Source organism: Maniola jurtina, chromosome 6 (genome assembly GCF_905333055.1).
Source record: "Maniola jurtina chromosome 6, ilManJurt1.1, whole genome shotgun sequence".
NCBI classification, from domain to species: domain Eukaryota; kingdom Metazoa; phylum Arthropoda; class Insecta; order Lepidoptera; family Nymphalidae; genus Maniola; species Maniola jurtina.
In genome coordinates, this window is record NC_060034.1 from 340931 (window position 1) to 359776 (window position 18846).

Sequence of the window (18846 nt, forward strand, 5' to 3'; positions counted from 1 at the left end):
GAAGATCGTGACGACGGACGGGAAATTATCAGACTTACAAACTACATTGTTAACTACTAGTTTTCCTTACTAGCTTTTTACGGTTCCGTACCCGCAAGATACCAACCGTCCGCTCGTCTATCTGTCAGGCTGAATCTCGTGAACCGAGAGAGGTAGAGTTGAAGTAATTTTCACAGAAAGTGTATTTCTATTGCCGCTATAATAACAAATAATAAAAATTTCAAAATGGCCGCCAAGAAAAGTTAAAAAATCAAGTAAGTATAAAGTGTTATTTTGAGACGTTGGTCTGGCGCTCTTCGTATGCGAGTCTGACTTGCACTTGAAATTTTTTCAGGCATTGTAATTTATGTTACTTCTGGAAAGTAGCGTAGTAGTAGATTTTAATGGTAAAAGAATTAATAAAATAGGTTCAGTACTTAGGAACCTAGTTATAGTATCAATTTTAAGCAAAAAACTCTTTCCTCTTTGTTATACTAATCATGTATTTAACAAGTGTAAATTAAAAATTTTCAACACCCCGGACAAATCATTTTCAAATAAATAATTAATATGTATATCTAGACAACGTCCATCTTGACAGCTTGACATTTGTCAATCGACACTTGAATATTATGAACCTAACCTTTCTTTTCTACAAGAAAACTAGAAAATAGCTGATAACTTTTAAACGGCTGAACCAATATTTTTGGATTATAGCTAAGAACACTCTCGATCAAGCCACCTTTCAAACAAAAAAAAGTAAATTAAAATCGGTTCATTCGTTTAGGCGCTACGATGCCACAGACAGATACACACGTCAAACTTATAACACCCCTCTTTTTGGGTCGGGGGTTAAAAAAGACATTCAGTAAACTATTTTAAGACTTTTAATGAATTCTGAAGATACATACAATATGATATTCCTCCTTAGATAAGTATCTAGTCTTTGTGTGAAATTGATGTGGCAAACGATTGTAAGTGCGAAAATTGATAAATCACTTTCCGTGAAAAATCATCTTTGAAATCACAGTGAAGAAAAATAACATGTAATTTCATCAAATGAAACTGATTTAAAAGTAGCAATGAATAGCATCACCGGTGAGAAGTACTCGCAGCTATTACCTGTACTTGGCGGTGGATATCCTGTTGGAGACGAACTTCTGCGGCTGCGGCCGGTTGACGAAGATGACGCGGTTCTGCTGCTCGTCCGCCGCGCCGTCCGTCAGCCCCGAAGTCGTAACCTCGTCCTCATCTGAAAACAAACATTCATCCGTGAATGTTGGAGGACATCAAGCGGCAGCGCGTACCTATTGTTTGATTGATTTGTTGTCGGAATCCGTTAAGGAGTAACAATAGAATACTTAATAATAAATAATAGACCTTTATTCAACCAAAAACTGCATATTATTATAAAAGAAAAAATAAAAACAGATAGAGCACCGTCCCTGGGGAACCAAGGAGCCAACCAAAGCTTATGCTCCTTGGATCCCTGGAGTGTGATTTTATTCCCACTAACTGGTTTCCTACAATTCGGTACCTATACTTGATTCACCTACAGGTTAATGATCGCAGGCAATAAAGTCATTGATCGCAGGTGAATCAAGTCTACGTCACCGTAAATATTAAGTACTTAAATATACTCAGTACTTTTAGCCTGTTTGTATGGGTAATGGGTAACCTCCAAAACTAATGGATGTGATTCTGAAAATTTTTCACTGATATAAAAATATACGAACCCACCGCATTATTATTCCAAGAAAACTCCTGTCATTATATATTAATTAAACGAAAAAGATAAAGAGCCTCAGTGAAGAGAAACGTAGAAAGAAATGATCAAATATTTTTCGATTTCTACGATTATTATTGTAGAAAGTAGAGACTTGTTTTAGTAAATGAATTAGAGCTAGGAATTTAAAGTAATATTTTTAAATAAATAGCTAGCTACGAGAAGAACACTTTAACGGCTAACCATTGTCAGGTATGTTACGCTCTGATTCGTATTTTAAATTAGAAAAATAACAATACACTGTCTGAGTTTGCATTTCTGTCAATAGTTTATTATTATTTACTTACTAGTAGCTGTAGTTACTAATTACTTAGTTGTTGTTGATAAGATAAGTCTGTGTTTGGTTGATCGTAACGAAATCAAGGTTAAGCAAAAAGGATTCAAATGGTTTTGTGGCTTAACTCAGTGGCTAAACCATAAAACTTTTGGGATTCTTTACCATCAAGAGATGCCTTAAAAATGCAACCATCGTTACTTAGTCTGTCTTTAGGGCAAGCCACCTCTTGATGTTAAATTAATTCATGCTTTATGCAAACGCCTAAAACTCTCAGGCATGCAGGTTTCCTCACGATGTTTTGCTTCGCCGATAAAGCAAGTTATATTGAATTGCTAAAGCGCACAGAACTCCGAATATTAGAGGTGCGTGCCCGAGATCGAACCCCCGACTTTCCGAATAGAAGGTCAAGGTTTTAACCACTATGCTACCACCGCTTTTACTTATCGTTACAAAATAATCTAATCATGATGAGACTATAACAGTTCCGAGTAGGTGGTGGCTATCAAATCGATAATCTGTATTCTGTGGAAATATGAATTACTTACTTCCCTCCTCCAAGTTCAAGTGTTTTTCTTTTTAGATATTATCGCAAAGCAATATACTTAATTTTATTTAAATACTTATAAGTCGATATAACTGTAGTACGCGACAGGTCGAGATGACAATCGCACACCTGAACAGCCCCCGCGCTAACCCGTGGGATAGCGCAGGTGCCGTGCGGGTGTGCTTCATACCCCGAATGCCATCTCAGCCTGTCGCGTACTATAGTTATGACCGAATTCCGAAAACGTTTGCAAATGCATTTCCATTTGCAAGAATAATCTGGAGAAGGTTATTTATTTCTGGATTCTTTGAGAGCTTTTATACAAGTACTTTAGTTTCAGAACATTTTAGAAGGCTCTCTGTCGTAGGTAGGTATATGGAGAGACACTTGACTGCACCAGACAAATGCGGACATCTCAAATGTCCCGGCCACATTAACGGCCAACAACGCGATGTTCAACGGCGTTTCCAGTTAAACGTAGTTGTAGATCCACGATCAACGTACAATGGCATTCACAATGCCGTTTGACGTTAGACGATTTTAACCCCAATTCAATTGTGGCCATGTGTGTTAACCATTCAAGTGTGGCCACTCAGTTTAACGCTTGATTATCGCGATTATGGCGTTGTTCGACATTGACGTTAGCCTTAATTTGGCCCAAACATGACAGTATCTATTAGTAATTAATTATAATAGAGTGATAGGTAATAGCCTAGTGGTTAAAACGTCAGCCTTCTATTAGAGTAGGTATCGTGGGTTCGGTTCCAACCCCTAACTTTTCGGAGTTATGTGGGTTTTAAGCAATTAAATATTACTTGCTTCAACGGTGAAGGATAAAATTGTGAGGAAATTTGTAAGCCTGTGAGTTCTCCATAGTTAATGTTCTTAAAAATATGTGAAGTTTGCCAATCTTCACTGGCCAGCAACAGCATGGTGGACTATGGCCAAAACCCTTCTCATTCTAACAGGAACAGGATTATTGGATGCCCTGAGTACTATAGACGTTTCATAGCCTACCTAGCATCAAATGTAAGTAACATTTGACGCCTGCCAATGTAGGTGAAGCATCGCGTTTTGTTACAAGTTTCCTGCAGCTCGATACCATAAAAGCCAATAACAACAATTTCGATTGTAACAATAATTGATACAGGTTTTACGAAATCGTGCTACTGACTATCTGTGCCTGCAGATTCTATGAAGACGAACGTGTAGACTGCAGTGGCAAGGAACAAGCATGAATAGTAGCTTCTAGTTGTGGAGGCCAAGATATTCTAATTATTGAGTCACTGAGTCAACCCATATAAAGCAAGTACTAATAAAAAATCAACTGATATATCACCAATTTATGGTAAGTATTGTCAGTAGGTACCTAGGTTACTTAGTTATTAGTTTGAAAAACAATTTAAGTTGTCATGTTTAAAAATAATAAATGATGTAACTACACAGGTACTATGATTTTACGTAGGTACTAGAGGCAACACGTTTCGAGAGAATATCACACGTGAAAACTGTGGAATCAACTCACATCGCGGTGTTCCCACTAGATTACCACATGGAGTTATTCAAGGGGTGGACCAACAAATTCCTGAAAGCCCGACAACGCATCGGCGGTGTCTCTGGTGCTGCAAATGTTCATCGGCGGCGGTAATCACTTAACATCAGGTGTTCAAACCGAGAGTTTCACTCACTCTAGTTCACTCAGCCTCTGATGAATAATTAAGTAGGTAGATATATTCCAATCGGAAGGCAACAAATATGTATGTAGATCCATCGAATCAAAGCTAGGCCGAAGTAATTTTCGTTCAACCTACACGTTCCTTGGGGATGCCAAAGTCAGAAATGTTCTAAAAAGTTTTTAAGGATAAGACCATAGATAAATCTACTCGATCTTTTTACTTGGGGTTGATGTATGTTTAAGAGATCTGAACGCATGAGTGCCTCCCGCGCCGACGCCCGTAGGTCTTGTCCCGGAGGAAGCGGCCCTCCCAGAAGAGGTACCTATCTAGTATTTACGTGATCAAATCTGTAATGAATAGAAATAGAAAGCTTTTTATTCAAATAAACTTCTATACTACTTTTGAATCGTGAAGACATTCGAAGCTTCCCGAACGCTGCACAACCAAGCTGGATTCGGTGGTTAACCTCTTTCTCGAAATTGGACCTACCTACCTAACTGGATTGTATTTACTCTGCATTATTTCTGATGAATCGAAGACACAAGCGGCGTCGTATTTTGGCGATCCTTGCAAGAGGCACTTATCAACTGTGGAACCAACTCCTTTCGGTTCCCACTAGATTTTGGTGGGTTGTTCGAAGAGTGAATGATACAAATTCGTAAAAAGCCAGTAACGCACTGGTGTTTCCTCTGGTGCTGCAAATGTTCATGGGCGACGATAATCAACACGGATAGGTTTGCTCGCTATATTTTTTCTTAATCGGTTGAGACGAGAAAAGATTTCCTCGCAGATTTCAGCAAAGTCACCAATTCTTTGGATCGTAGTTATTGCAGATCCAATACAATACAACATAGTAGTAGTACCTTTCTATACTAGATTTCCCTAGAAGTTATTTACCGTTCAAGGCTGCACGCCCTTGCCCTTGGGCGCGTACCTCAGTACACGTAAGTCGTGTACACAACTTCGCGTTTCGACCTTCAGCGAGTGGACGGTTAATCGTGAGCCGGTGTCAAGGGTGATGCGCGCCACCCTTATACGGCAACGCGATCAGTTAACGAAGACCATTTTCTCAGCGTATTAAGTTGCGTATTACGCACATATCCAAGTTGGAACTAATCTATATACCTATATGCACAGCAATACTGCGCGAAATGTTGAGACGGCAACCGGGGTGGGGACGCCCCGCACACAAGCACAGCCCCCGCGGTAACCCGCTGCGGGTGAGCGCGGGTGATGTGTGAGTGTGGGGCGTCCCCCCCGCCTCATACCCCGATTGCCATCTCAACCTGTCGCGTACTTATAACTAGTTATTTACTGTTTTAACTAACAATTAAGTAAATGATCTCAGAAGTGGTGATAGCCCAGTGGCTAATAGTTCGGCCTCCTATTTGGCGAGTCCGGGATTTGATCCCTAGCATGCACCTCTAACTTTATCACTTGCTTTAACGGTGAAGGAAAACATCGTGAGGAAAGCTACACGCCTGAGAGGTCTTGGCGCACTTGGTGGTGTGGTAGACTATAGCCGAACCCTTCTTACTCTGAGAGGAGATCCGTACTCAGTAATGGACTGGCGTGGATGGATTGAGGTGATGATTAAATGATCCCATTTGACTTTTTTTTCCCTTACATGGACTTTCATGTTATTTTTCAAAATAACTAAGTAGTATAATCTATGTTTAGTTATTGAAAAACTTGATTCTCAAAGTCATCTCCAGACATTTGCCTACTTTTACTTAGATACTTGTTTAGATGTTTGTAGTTGCATCAGCTTAGGGTAAATGAATTTCATTAGGCAATGAGGAAAATAACAGAAGAATTCTGAGTTAATATTGCTGCAAATCTGGGAAATTGAATTGGGGAAAAACTGTTGAAACAGTAAAGTAAATAGGTACGAGTATAATATGTGATATAGTCACTTATTTTGGCGTTTGACTTTCAATTTTGTGTAGCTTCATAGATTAACAACTGTACACCATCTTGATATGAAATAAACCATGTCTGAAAAAATTACTTATGTAAAAATTATAGTTAAGTAATTACTTTCTCACTTAAATAATAAATAATTAATTACATACTAAAGAAGTAGTTATTACAGTACTTACTTAGGTAGTACAAGTTACTAAAGAGGTGATAGATTTTATTGGTTGAGACTTGGGCCTCCTATTCCAGGGGTCCAGGGTTCTCTTGCCTGAGAATTCACCAATATAGGTGTGTAAAGTGTGCCAATCAGCACTCGGCCAGCGTAGTAAACTATAGCCTGAACCCCTTCACTTTGATGAAAAAGGGTGGATTTCACTCGCCCCAGCAATGCACAGGGCTGCAAATACTTAAATAAACCGGCCAGGGGGGAGCACAGTTATGTCGGACCTTGATCCTAGCCTAACTCATTTTACTCATTAGTAACTTGTAAGTAATAATTCAAAATAATGGGCTGACCTTGCTAATATAAACAACTTGCCTGATAAAATAATGCTATGTAAACTATACCTAGATTGTAATCTATGCTTGGCAGACCAAGGTTAGGCATAACACATTTAGTGAAAATACACTTTTAATGTTTATGTTAAAGTTAATCAAGGGAAATGGAGTAGCCATATTGCTATCCATAAGATGGTACTGATTACCATCTCATGGGTACTATTGGGCCGTAAGTCATCGGTCGGTAACTCTACATAGTCCAAATTCCACAGACTCATATGATGCAATTTCTAATACACACTGCTAGAATATAAAATGCCCTTCCGTCGTCCGCTTTCTAAAAATTCAGGTGGTACATGCACCGTGGCCTAGTGGTCAAAGGCTCCCGATACCCAAGAAAGATGCAGATTAGAATCTGCCGGTTCTGCAATTGTTGATTCAAACTCAAACTTGTTTTCCAAATTGAGTACTTTAACTGTAGTTTTGAGTACTGTAACTTTTTGATTGTCAATTGTGGAAATTGAAATGAGTTACTTTACTGGCTGCACCAGCCCACCTGAATCCTTACTGTGCATGCATGTGTATTGCATAGATAGAACTGGCAGCCGCAGCGTAGCTGGGCTGTAGTGGAGGCTCTAACAGCAAGCTTAGTGGAGCTGTGTCAAGTGTAGTCAATGTAACTTGTCCGTTGACCTTTTCCTCAAAAATTAAAATCAATTGGTGAATATTGTGTCAATCATAATGGTTGAAAAGGCAATAACATGCAATTTTCCTTAATTAAAGTAATGATTTCAAATGTCTTCTCAAAACTATAAAGAGTAATTGTCTGTCTTGCCACTAAGCTTAAGCAGAAATTATTGGGCCGATGGTTTAGACAGGACTTTCACAATTTACAGCTACATGAAGTTTGAACACCAGTTATATCTTGACCTACAAAGTATGCAAAGCAAAGACACCTTCTTATACAGAGCTAAGGTATAGGAATCTTTAAAATTACTCATTCTTTTAAATGGGGATACTTATTTGGATTTATATATGGGGAATATGTGGTCCCAAATCCCAGATGCAGCCACATTCTACTAGCGTCTATCCACAGCCAGCATAGAGTGGACATTCTGTCCCGGGCTACACAGAGACATCTCCACCTGCACGTGTGGTACTTACGCTGGTTCATCTTGAGCACCATAGCTCTGTAGAAGCGCGAGAACGGCGCCATCACGTTGTGGTTGGTGAACAGCCCCGACACATACTCCCGGAAAGCCATCCCAGCTCCGCGCCACACGCCACACACACACAGCACACTCCAGTCACGACTCCACACACTGTTTATACACTAAACTTAATAAAACACTAAATTTGACACACATTATCACCGGAAAAAATCTAGTTTGCCGAAGAGAACCACGAACACTTCGACCGATCGTTTCGAACTCGACATTTTAACGAGCACTATAAAAATAATTCTGCCCAGTTAATAGTCAATTAGAGCATTATAATTAGAGCCACAAATGTTTATGCGCTCAGCTCATGGAGTTACGTGTTGACATCGCTCACACAGCCGCTACGCGATCTATCGATCTTTCTTGCTTGCACAGCCGCTCACAACAAAACGAAATGAATAATGATGAAATAGGGCGGCCGGCATCCTTGATAAATATCGATAGTCGATACAAGCTGTCAAGCGACAATCGACATCAATATTATGTGATTTTGCTGTTTTTGCATTTTAGGATAACTTGAGTCACTATAAATGAAAAAAATCTAAATTAGCCAATATTAATTATATTTAAATTAAGTATAGGTAATAGTTTCAGTGCACTGTATTCAAGTAAATATCAAGATTAATATTATTATGATTTCGCTACTGTTCAAATAGTGGAGATAGGTAATTCAAACATAGGAGATTAAGTTTCTAGAATGACGAAATAGGTAGGTAAATAATTAATAAACATAATTCAATAACATAATATTAATATTACAAGATTAAGATAATATTAATTAATTCAATAATATAATGTGTTTTTGCGTGCAATAAAGATTTTCTATCTATCTAAATGTTCTAACTCAGAATACTTCACTGTGGACACTTTTTCAACTTTGTTGTTTATAATGTGTTTATTGTGCGAAATAAAAGAACTTGTGTTGCTCTGAAAAGAGAAACAACAATCGAAGCTGTTACTCCACACTTTAATCAGATTTCAATATCCAAATTACATTAAAAACATTCGGCAAAAATAACGTTCATTTTCAACACTGGCACAACTCTTGACAGTTGACAGTTGACACTTGTGACGTGTGCGCGGCAAATTCAAATTATGTTGCCATCTAAATGAAGATCTTCATTTACACATAATATTAATATTACAAGATTATATTAATATTATAAGACGTTATGCCTAATTTTTTTTTAAATAAGACAACATTATTGTTACTATAGGAGGGCCGCTGCCAATAATGATTCTTATAGTTCTGACCCAAAACAAATTACAATTTCAATTTTATTTTACATAGACAAGAAAAAAATGCTTAAAATTTTATCGATACCTATTTTCTTGAAATCACTAGACGATAGAGCACGCTAGCGCCTGGTGGACAATTAACGCACTAAATTGACATTAGCATGTAATTGTTGCCCTTAGTGATAAATATTTACTTATTCTGAAAAAGTGTGCGGAAAGCTATGAGAAGAACTTGGAGAAGAAAGATAAAAGTAGATAATATTGGCGTAGGTTTACTAATATCATATGGCAGTCTTTTATATTCCCTACTTATATTAATAAAAAGAGCAGGTGGTGAAGTTTGTCAGTTTGTTCGTAGGAAGTAATCTCTGGAACTAATGAACCGATTTTGAAAATTCTTTCACCAGTAGGAAGCTATATTAATCCCAAGTGACATAGGATGTATCTTTTTTTCAAAAGAATTAGAGATCCCTACCGAAATTGTAATAAGCTACCCGTGCGAAGCCGAGGCGGGTTACTTGTAGGTAATTAGTAATGAACCAGCCAAGTGCGAGTCAGACTCGCTCACCAAGGGTTCCGTACTACTTTTAGAACCCTCGAAGCTGGGACGAAACCGCTAGTTAGGTGCTTCCTGTGGGTGCTGCTATACCTACCTATTAAGTAAACATGTTATAAAGTGAAAAGATTTGTTTGTTTGTAATCGATTAAGTACTGAAGCAATTTTAATAATTCTTTCACTAATAGAAAACTGACTTGTTAGGCATAAGTAACAGGTTATAAATTGCATAATGTACCGCGGATGAAGTCGCAGGCAGATGCTAGTCACACTAATATTATAAAGGCGAAAGTTTGTGTGTATGTTTGTTACTCTTTCACGCAAAAACTACTGAACGGATTTGGGTGAAATTCAGAATGGAGATAGATTATACCCTGGATTAACGAATTAACACATAGGCTACTTTTTATCCCGGAAAGTTTAAGAGTTCCTACGGGATTTTGAAAAACCTAAATCCACACAGACGAAGTCGCGGGCGTCAGTTAGTTTGAAATAAAATGAAAATCATATTCTAGGTAGGTAGTTAGTTAATAACAGATGGGTACAAACACAGCATGTTCCGCTCAGGCCAATTAGGAAGTAGGGAGCTGTAGGGGATCTATTCGGCCATGCGCCTGTCGATTGGTGCAACATATCCGCCCCGGTAGGAATGTAAGTACCTACTGTAGTAATGAGGTTCCGGGTGGCCGGACATAAACACGACGCGTTAATTAGTAGCTAATTACTGCGAGCTGGCGAAGCGGACACACCGCGCTGCAAATGATTTTACAAAGTAGGTAGGTACCACGTAGGTACTCTGTGCGCATGACGAAAGGGCTGACTGAATTCATCTTGGACGAATTGACGAATTAACGTGGTTAATTAAAATATAATATTAAAAGACTGTACATTTTAATATGCAGAAGATATCTGTTTTTAGGGTTCCATACCTCAAAAGGAAAAACGGAACCCTTATAGTATTACTTTATTGTCTGTCTGTCTATCTGTCTGTCTGTCTGTCTGTCTGTCTGTCTGTCTGTCTGTCCGTCTGTCCATCTGTCAAAACCTATAGGGTACTTCCGGTTGACCTAGAAACATGAAAGGCAGGTAGGTAGGTCTTATAGCACAAGCACGGCACAAGTAAAAGAAAAAACTGACAACCTGACGGTTTTCAGTTTTTCATTACATCACAAAAAAATGTGTTCATGAACAAATAATTATCTAGTATTTTCAATTTTCAAAGTAAGATAACTTTATCAAGTGGCGTATTATTATGAAAGGGCTTTACCTGTACATTCCAAAACAGATTTTTATTTATTTTTTTGCACAGTAGTTTTCGATTTATCATGCAAAATGTCGGAAAAAATACCTGAGTACGGAACCCTCGGTGCGCGAGTCTGACTCGCACTTGGCCGGTTTTTATATTTAGACTTATCGAACAAGTAGTTGTTAAGGATTGCCAGATGCCCCGTATTTTACGGGTTACCCCGTTTTTCAGGCTATAATAATACAGAACCCCGTAGTTGAGGGAGATTGAATTAATGGTACCTAAATAAAGCTCCAGTATTATTTACAAATTCAGCCGGAGCTAGCTTGCGAATGCTGACGTTTTCACTGACTGACTGACACATGTTGTGGGTTTTTGGTTTGAAATCGTTTTTTCAAACATTATGTAAGTATAAAAAAAAACTTTATTTAGTTGCACTGTTTTACGGGGGGCGCTTCTTAAATCGATGGTTTTACATGTCTTTCGTTAAATATCTAATATCCGTATTTTTGATAGTGGTAGATAAGAGTTACCTACCACTATCAAAAATACGGATTTTAGATAAATCGAGAAGTGGCGGGTGGCACTAATCGTAGTAAGTAGGCGCGAAAGGGCGGTTTTAAAATTATCGGCTAGGTATCAATAAATAGCCGCCTCGATGCCATTCATACTTAGCAATCCTACTAGCTGATCCAGCCGGCTTCGCTCGGATGTTTGATATACCTACTTACCTATTCAAAGTTAATATTATAAGCGAGCAATTCTAGTATCATCGTGCAAAATGAAAATTGTTTTATCATCGTGCGGATATCATCATCAAGACAACATTCGTCGAACCAACCCAACCAATCATTTTGTTGGTCTACAGCGATGATCTTACCTACAGATTCTATCTGTAGGTAAGATCATCGATTATTATTATTATCTATTAGGTATACATACATACATGTATACTTACATGTCGTGTTTATAAAATCACTCGAGTGATCAGATAGCTGTAGAGTGTAAGTTATCAGATGCAATATTGTAATGTACGGTAAAATAAAAGTTTTAACTTACAAGTACAATAGGTATATGTAATCTTAAGTCTTAAACTTAATTATTTTGTTCCTTTTTTAGCATTTAAGTATGTAGAAAAAATCTTTAATTTCCATGCAGCTTTACAGCGGTGTCCTCGCCCAGTCTTAACGTTTACCCACTCCACCCACAATTCACCCATATCGACACCCATTTTAAATTAATAGTCGATCACGTGGATAACTAGCCTAGTTACTTACCAAGATACTCAAAGTCAAAGCTGTCAATGATGAGCGATCGCAGCGATATCCACATGGTTGCACGTCACCTCACCCAGCCTACACGTTAACGCACTTCATCCACACTGCACCCATCTCGACACCCACTTCACAGCTCGGTAAAGTAAAAGTCGATCATATGGGCGACGTATAATATAATAGGCAAGTTACTTACCAAGATACTCAAAGCTGTCATTGATGAGCGATCGCAGAGATATCCACATGGTTGCACGGTCTCCTCACCCAGTCTACACGTTCACGCACTTCAGCCACAGTTTACCCATCTCGACACCCACTTTACAGCACGGTAAAGTAGTAGTCGATCACGTGGGCGACGTAGAACATGAGGCAAGTGACGATGTACATCATGATCAGGATTTGCACCAACATGATGCCTTGCCTCGGCCGCTGCGGACTGACTGCGGTTAGCGAAGCCCTAGCAAGGTGAATGTCGAATGCCTAAATCTTATTGTATTATTACGCAAACTGAGAGGGAGGCTATAGTGAAGACTATTTGTTTTACGACTTTTTGTCTCGTGGCGAAGACGAAATATTGAAAAAATTTGTCTCAAAATAAAAAGAGCATTTTCTTAGTTTCTTGTCAGCTCTTTTGGAAGAGTTTGCTCCGATTTGGAAAAAGTTAAAATTAACAATTAAAAATTAAAATTAAAATTTAATATATTACAATATTTATAAGTTACTTTTGCTACGCTGCTGCCTTGAGGCCCACGCTGGATATAGAGTCTCTCGTAGCATGTTTCGTAGATGTTTCGTAGCCTATGTTTGACGCCGCAGAATATTGTTCATCGAAGCCTGCTAGAATTATATGTGAAGCCTCCGTTCGTGTGCTCGTTTTGAATTTTTCGGTCCACCCTTTCTGTCGTAAGCTGTCAGTAGTAATGGGGTGTAGCAAACTTTTGTCCTTGCGACATGTCGCTAGTGTGTGCGATCAGGTGGTTTGTGACGAGTATGCCTAATAGACATGTCTGTACGACACTACTAAGGAATCATAATAATACATCTCGACTTATAAATATCTTGTTAAATTGATTACCTCAGAAGTAAAGAGCTTTCTTAAGAATTTTTTTCTTGAAATTTATTTACTTGCGTAGGTAAAGGTTTTCTTTTACAGAAGCAAATATTATTGTTACAAAACTTGTGAAAATTGCTATTAATTAAATAGGCAAAAATTGTCCTACTACGGCCAAAATTATAATCAAACCTTGTCTGCAATTTGTTGATAGGTTATACCTACTTACTAGGAACGGTAGGTACGTTAGACAAAATATTATGTAGATAATATCACTTAATCGCTAGATTACAGATATATTGATAAAAATAGTCACACTTAATATTATAAAGGCGAAAGTTTGTAAGTGTGTGTGTGTGTGTGTGTATGTTTGTTACTCCTTCACGCAAAAACTACTAGACGGATTTGGCTGAAATTCGGAACGGAGATAGATAATATCCTGGATTAGCACATAGGCTACTCTTTATCCCGGAAAACCAAAGAGTTCCTACGGGATGTCTAAAAACCTAAATCCACGCGGACGAAGTCGCGGGCGTCAGCTAGTCAAGAAATATGGTTGGATTACTCTTATTCACTTTTATATTTAAACCCGCTTAGAGGTTCTAAGGGTTCCTCATGGTTTCATCAATTTCACTTTCTCATCAAATAACACTTTGCCCTATACCCATCTATGACATAGACGTGTTATTTCACGTGGATTTCGTTTACTTTGTAAAGACTTTATAAACTACATACTTAGTTAGGTTGTTGTATGTACTGTTACTGTTAGACCAATAGGAAAAACCGGTGCAGTGCGAGTCGGACTCACACACGAAAGGTTCCGCACGAACAAGATATTGCATGGCAATTGGTTTTTAACCGACTTCCAAAAAAGGAGGAGGTTCTCAATTCGTCGGGAAGTTTTTTTTTTTTATTTTTATTTTTTATATTTTTTATTTTTTATGTATGTTCCCCGATTACTCAAAGACCCCTGGACCGATTTGGAAATTTTTTTTTTTGTTTGAAAGGGTATACTGTGCAGGTGGTCTCATATAAATTTTGTGAAGATCTGATGAATATCTTCGGAGATGGAGAACAGAACTCCTCAATGGATAAGAGCAAATTGCTCGCGATCACTGTAATAGCTTAGTAAACAGTAGGGTTTTAATTGGGCATAGCATATGTACACTACATACACACAGTACACACACACAGTACAGTGGGGCCACTAAAAATTGTGAAATAAAAAAATTTCAAAAGAAAAATAAAACCGACTTCAAAAACCAAAAACACTAAAAAGTAGAAAATAATTTTTGTTTAGCTACACATGTAATGTACCTAGGTATGAAGTCGGGCGAGCTTCACTCTTGGATTTCTAATTTTGTTTTAATATGCTCGCTCGACTTCATACCTAGGTACATTACATGTGTAGCTAAACAAAAATTATTTTCTACTTTTTAGTGTTTTTGGTTTTTGAAGTCGGTTTTATTTTTCTTTTGAAATTTTTTTTTTATAATTTGTTGCTGTGACAACTCTTTACTAAGTTATTACGGTTAATACGGTTACAGCCCGTTGACCAGTGACGTGCACAGGGGTTTAAAACCAGGGTAGGCATTAAGGTATGAACTTACAACTAGGGTAGGCAGTACTTTTATACCTCTATGAGCTGCACACCCCTGCCTTTGACAGACATATGGATGGATAGCGGAGGGTTTTATAGGGTGCCATTGGTCGGGTACGGAACACTGAAAATGACTGTAAAATCAATACAGATTTTACATTTTAAGTTTTCTTTTTTTTGTAACCTGTCATGTGGTGCAATAAAGTATGTACATACATACAAAGATATCTTACTGTTTCTCGGTCCATCCAGCACGGTAGTAGCCGGCACGATGCTGTCGACCGCGTCCGCGCTGGCGACCTCGTGCAGCGGCAGCTCCACCGCGCCCGGAGCGTCCCCCGGCCACGCCATCGCATCACCTCCCCACCACCACCATTATCACCACTATCACTTAGAATCAACTACGAATAACTTTACGGAACCCTATTCTTATACTACGACTAAAACTCTCGTAATATGAGTCATTTTCAACTTATATTTAGAAAAAACACTTTTTGAGAATTGAAACACTCTTTGTATTTGAAACACTGCTTTTTAAGATTGAAACATTGTTTTTTTAGATTGAAACACTGCCTTTTTTTGGGATAGAGGCACTAATTGTCATTTTCTTTTATAGATTGAAACATTCATTCTTCATTTAGGCCTCTCTTTCTTTTAGTTAGGTCATTTTATGATATGCACTTTGAACACTCGATTTTAGCACCGTTTTAGTCTTTTGTTAATTTAAGTACCTAACTAAGTTCCTATAAGTAAGTTAACATTTAAGTTATTTGTGGCGTTATCAAAAAAACCTGTGACTGTTCAAAATAAAAGATTGACTAAAAATTGTAATAGTCAATTTTTTATAGCGAAGTATATAGAGAGGTGGCGCTGATCAACTCCCTGATCCGTCCGTCCAGTGATCCCGGGCGCTGGACTTCAGGGTTGCGAGTTGTTGGAGTGGGGCTCTAGCTGGCAACCCTGGGAAGACGACAGCTTGTTGTGGCACAAGCTACATCCAGGGTACATGAGGTCAGGGGAGTACATCCTCCAGGGTGAGCTCAATTAGCATCACGCAAGAGAGGCAGCGGCGTACGTTTTTTGAGTTACTGAATTTGCGCTGATGATGGCCACCGAGCGTTTTAGTGGGTAGAAACATAGCCCGATCTTTCCCCAAATATGGGGTTTAAAACTGCCATACCCCTCCCAGGCTAGCCCGCTTCCATCTTAAACTGCATCATCAGTTATCACCAGGTGAGATTGCAGTCAAGGCCTAATTTGTATCTGAATAAATTGAATAAAATTAATTATTAAATAGATCAGGTATTACTATGAAGACCCTCGTCAAGAAAAAAAAAAGAGGCACCTAAATATAGTTATGGTGTTCACAAATCATTTATAGTTGATGGGGAAAAAATCGCGCTCCGTTTAAAAATATTTTATTTCTCTATCAATTTCTTTAAAATTAGGTATATAGGTATCTAGGTAAATCATTTTAATCACCAGAAAAAGTTAGTGGAACATTCAAAAGACTGCGGTAAAAGTTTTAAAACTGTAGACGTGAGACATAAAGCTCACAAAGTGGCCTTTAAAGCATAATGCTTCTCAAGCACACTCTTGTCTATCTACCTACTAAGTACCTACCTAAGTAGCTGCTGGCTCCGCATTTTTTAAGAAGTACCTAGTGTGTTTTGCTGAACTATGTCAAAGTCAAGCTTATACGCCCTTAACGCCTTTCAATGTTCCAATTAATAAGTAAATAGTAAACAGTTTAGGTGTACCTAATAGGTATATCAATCGTGTATTACATTTTATTTAAAAGATAAATTAATAACATTCATGTGCACGATAAAAATAAAATATACCTTATATAATTTTTTCAGGTCGAAAAAATCTGATAGGTATATTTACATGTACTTAACTCTATTTTATTAGTATTTTAGATTGAAACACTCAGGTTTTCTTAGGTCGCTCACGAGTTATTAACCATGTGACCTTAGGGCAAAACATGGTAAAAATATAATATGCTTTGACTTACAATTTAAAAACATGGTTAGGTATTTTATGATTCTTCACGTAGGTATATTATCGCATGGGAAGCATTTTCTGGGCTACGGGCTAAAACTTCATTTCCACGAAAACTAAATAATTTTTACTATCTGGAGGACCGGACTGTGGTTAAAATTTCTTTACTTAAAAAAATAAACACCGTCCAAATTACTTTATCTATTCAGTACTTTGTGTATCTAATTCTTTACACAACGCATATCTAAGTAGTTACTGAAAGCGGGTGAGGAAATTGAGCCAGATAAGTTAAATAGAACAGGCACACGTAATGCACACAAGAAGCTCGAGTAGGTAGGTACAGTCAGCAACAAAGCTAGGTTCACACCCGCCAGTTCAAGCGACTATGCAAACCTAGCTTTGTTGCTGACTGTACCTTGGTAGCTTCGCAAGAGTTTGTAGATGCTAGGTCTTCACACCTAACTACTTGACCAACTTGAACAGGCACTTGAAAGTTATGCCCTGTCAAGTAAACTTTGTTTCGGCTACTTCGTGTGGTTGGTCAGAATATAGGTAGGTATAGTTACACTAATGTAGTTTGACTCCTTGGTGCCGTGGAAAGTAAATGGACGGTCCCAGCAGAGCGACAGATAGCCGAACGGACGCGCGGTGGAGGTTTAGTAACAGAATCCCTAAACCTAAGCGGACAAATCACACTAATATTATAAAGGCGAAATTTTGTGTATGTGTGTGTGTGTGTGTGTGTGTGTGTTTGTTACTCCTTCACACAAAAACTACAAAACGGATTTGGCTGAAATTCAGAATGGAGATATATAATATCCTGGATTAGCACATAAGCTACTTTTTATCCCGCGAAATCAAAAAGTTCCCACGGAATTCCGAAAAACCTAAATCCACGCGGACGAAGTCGCGGGCGTCAGCTAGTCCATTATAAAACACAAGTTTTGCGCTTGGATGGGAAAAGCAATATGTACTTATTTCTTAGTCAGTTTGTTTATAAAATGTAGCCTAAATCCAGCCTCAATCGTTCCACCGTAGCGCAAGTGTGGACCCAGTGCGTGCAGTGCTCATCTCACATAAATCTAGCTTTAAGAGTCACTAGGATAAATTGTGACAGCGAAATTCGCTTAGTTTCAATTAAACATACTTTCTTAATACTATTTTACTTCCAATACGTGATACTAGAGTAGATCTTGCTTTGTTTTAACAATAGAAGTTCGAATAAAATCTAGATAGGACAACACCTAGTAGAAACAAGGCTGTTTGTTATGTCCAAAAAAAATATCTGTAAAATAAGAGGGGAAACTTACATATGATTGACTTAGTTATTATAAACTGCTGGGTTTTAGAAACTTGATTTTGTACGTAAGTAATTAATTAGTCCTCATCATCAACCCACCGCCAGCTCACTGCTGAACACGGAGTCTTCTCAGAGAGAAGGTTTCGGCCATAGTCCACTACGATGGCCAAGTGTAGATTGGCAGACTTCACACACCTTTGAGAACATTATGGAGAACTTAGGCGTGCAGATTTCCTTAGGATGTTTTCCTTCATCAATAAAGCAAGTGATATTATCCGAGTTTTTAGCTGGTTCTTCTCGGTAGGAAAGACATTCCAAACCAGTGGTAGATGCTTTTGATGATTCAAAAGTACTTGTAAAAATACTTATTTTGAATGTTGAATATTTAGTTGCCGCACTTAAGTATCTCCGAAAAGTTAGAGGTGCGTGCCCGAGATCGAACCTCCGACCTTTCGAATAGGAAGCAGACGTCTTAATAACCACTAGACTATCACCGCTTTTTTTACTTCGGCTTTACCTACGTTATTAAAGATCACATAATATTATAAAAATCCAATCCAGAAAAACTTAAACGTAAACGTATCACGAACTCGTCAACAAATGAGTCGACCAACGTCATTAAGGCACTGATATCAACTAAAGATGTTCCCGCATTTGATAACGTTGCGACATTGCC

At 38.2% G+C, this 18846-nt stretch overlaps 1 protein-coding gene across 17 annotated transcripts in view; it reads right to left on the minus strand.

The window, feature by feature from the left end:
- Positions 1–18846, minus strand: part of LOC123865952 (probable phospholipid-transporting ATPase IA) — a 79857-nt gene that overhangs the window by 32293 nt on the left and 28718 nt on the right. For 13 of the 17 annotated variants that reach the window (XR_006796085.1, XR_006796083.1, XR_006796090.1 and 10 more), the window contains exon 3: positions 1102–1231. Coding sequence is in view for 9 of the 17 variants with exons in the window: in XM_045907182.1 (XP_045763138.1) it covers positions 1102–1231 (130 nt within the window). In the remaining 8 variants the exon portion in view is untranslated. Of the gene's footprint in view, positions 1–1101; positions 1232–7844; positions 8286–12218; positions 12358–12411; positions 12681–15099; positions 15664–18846 lie in introns of those variants that run through there. The other 4 variants (XR_006796084.1, XR_006796088.1, XR_006796087.1 and 1 more) reach the window with 4 other exon arrangements.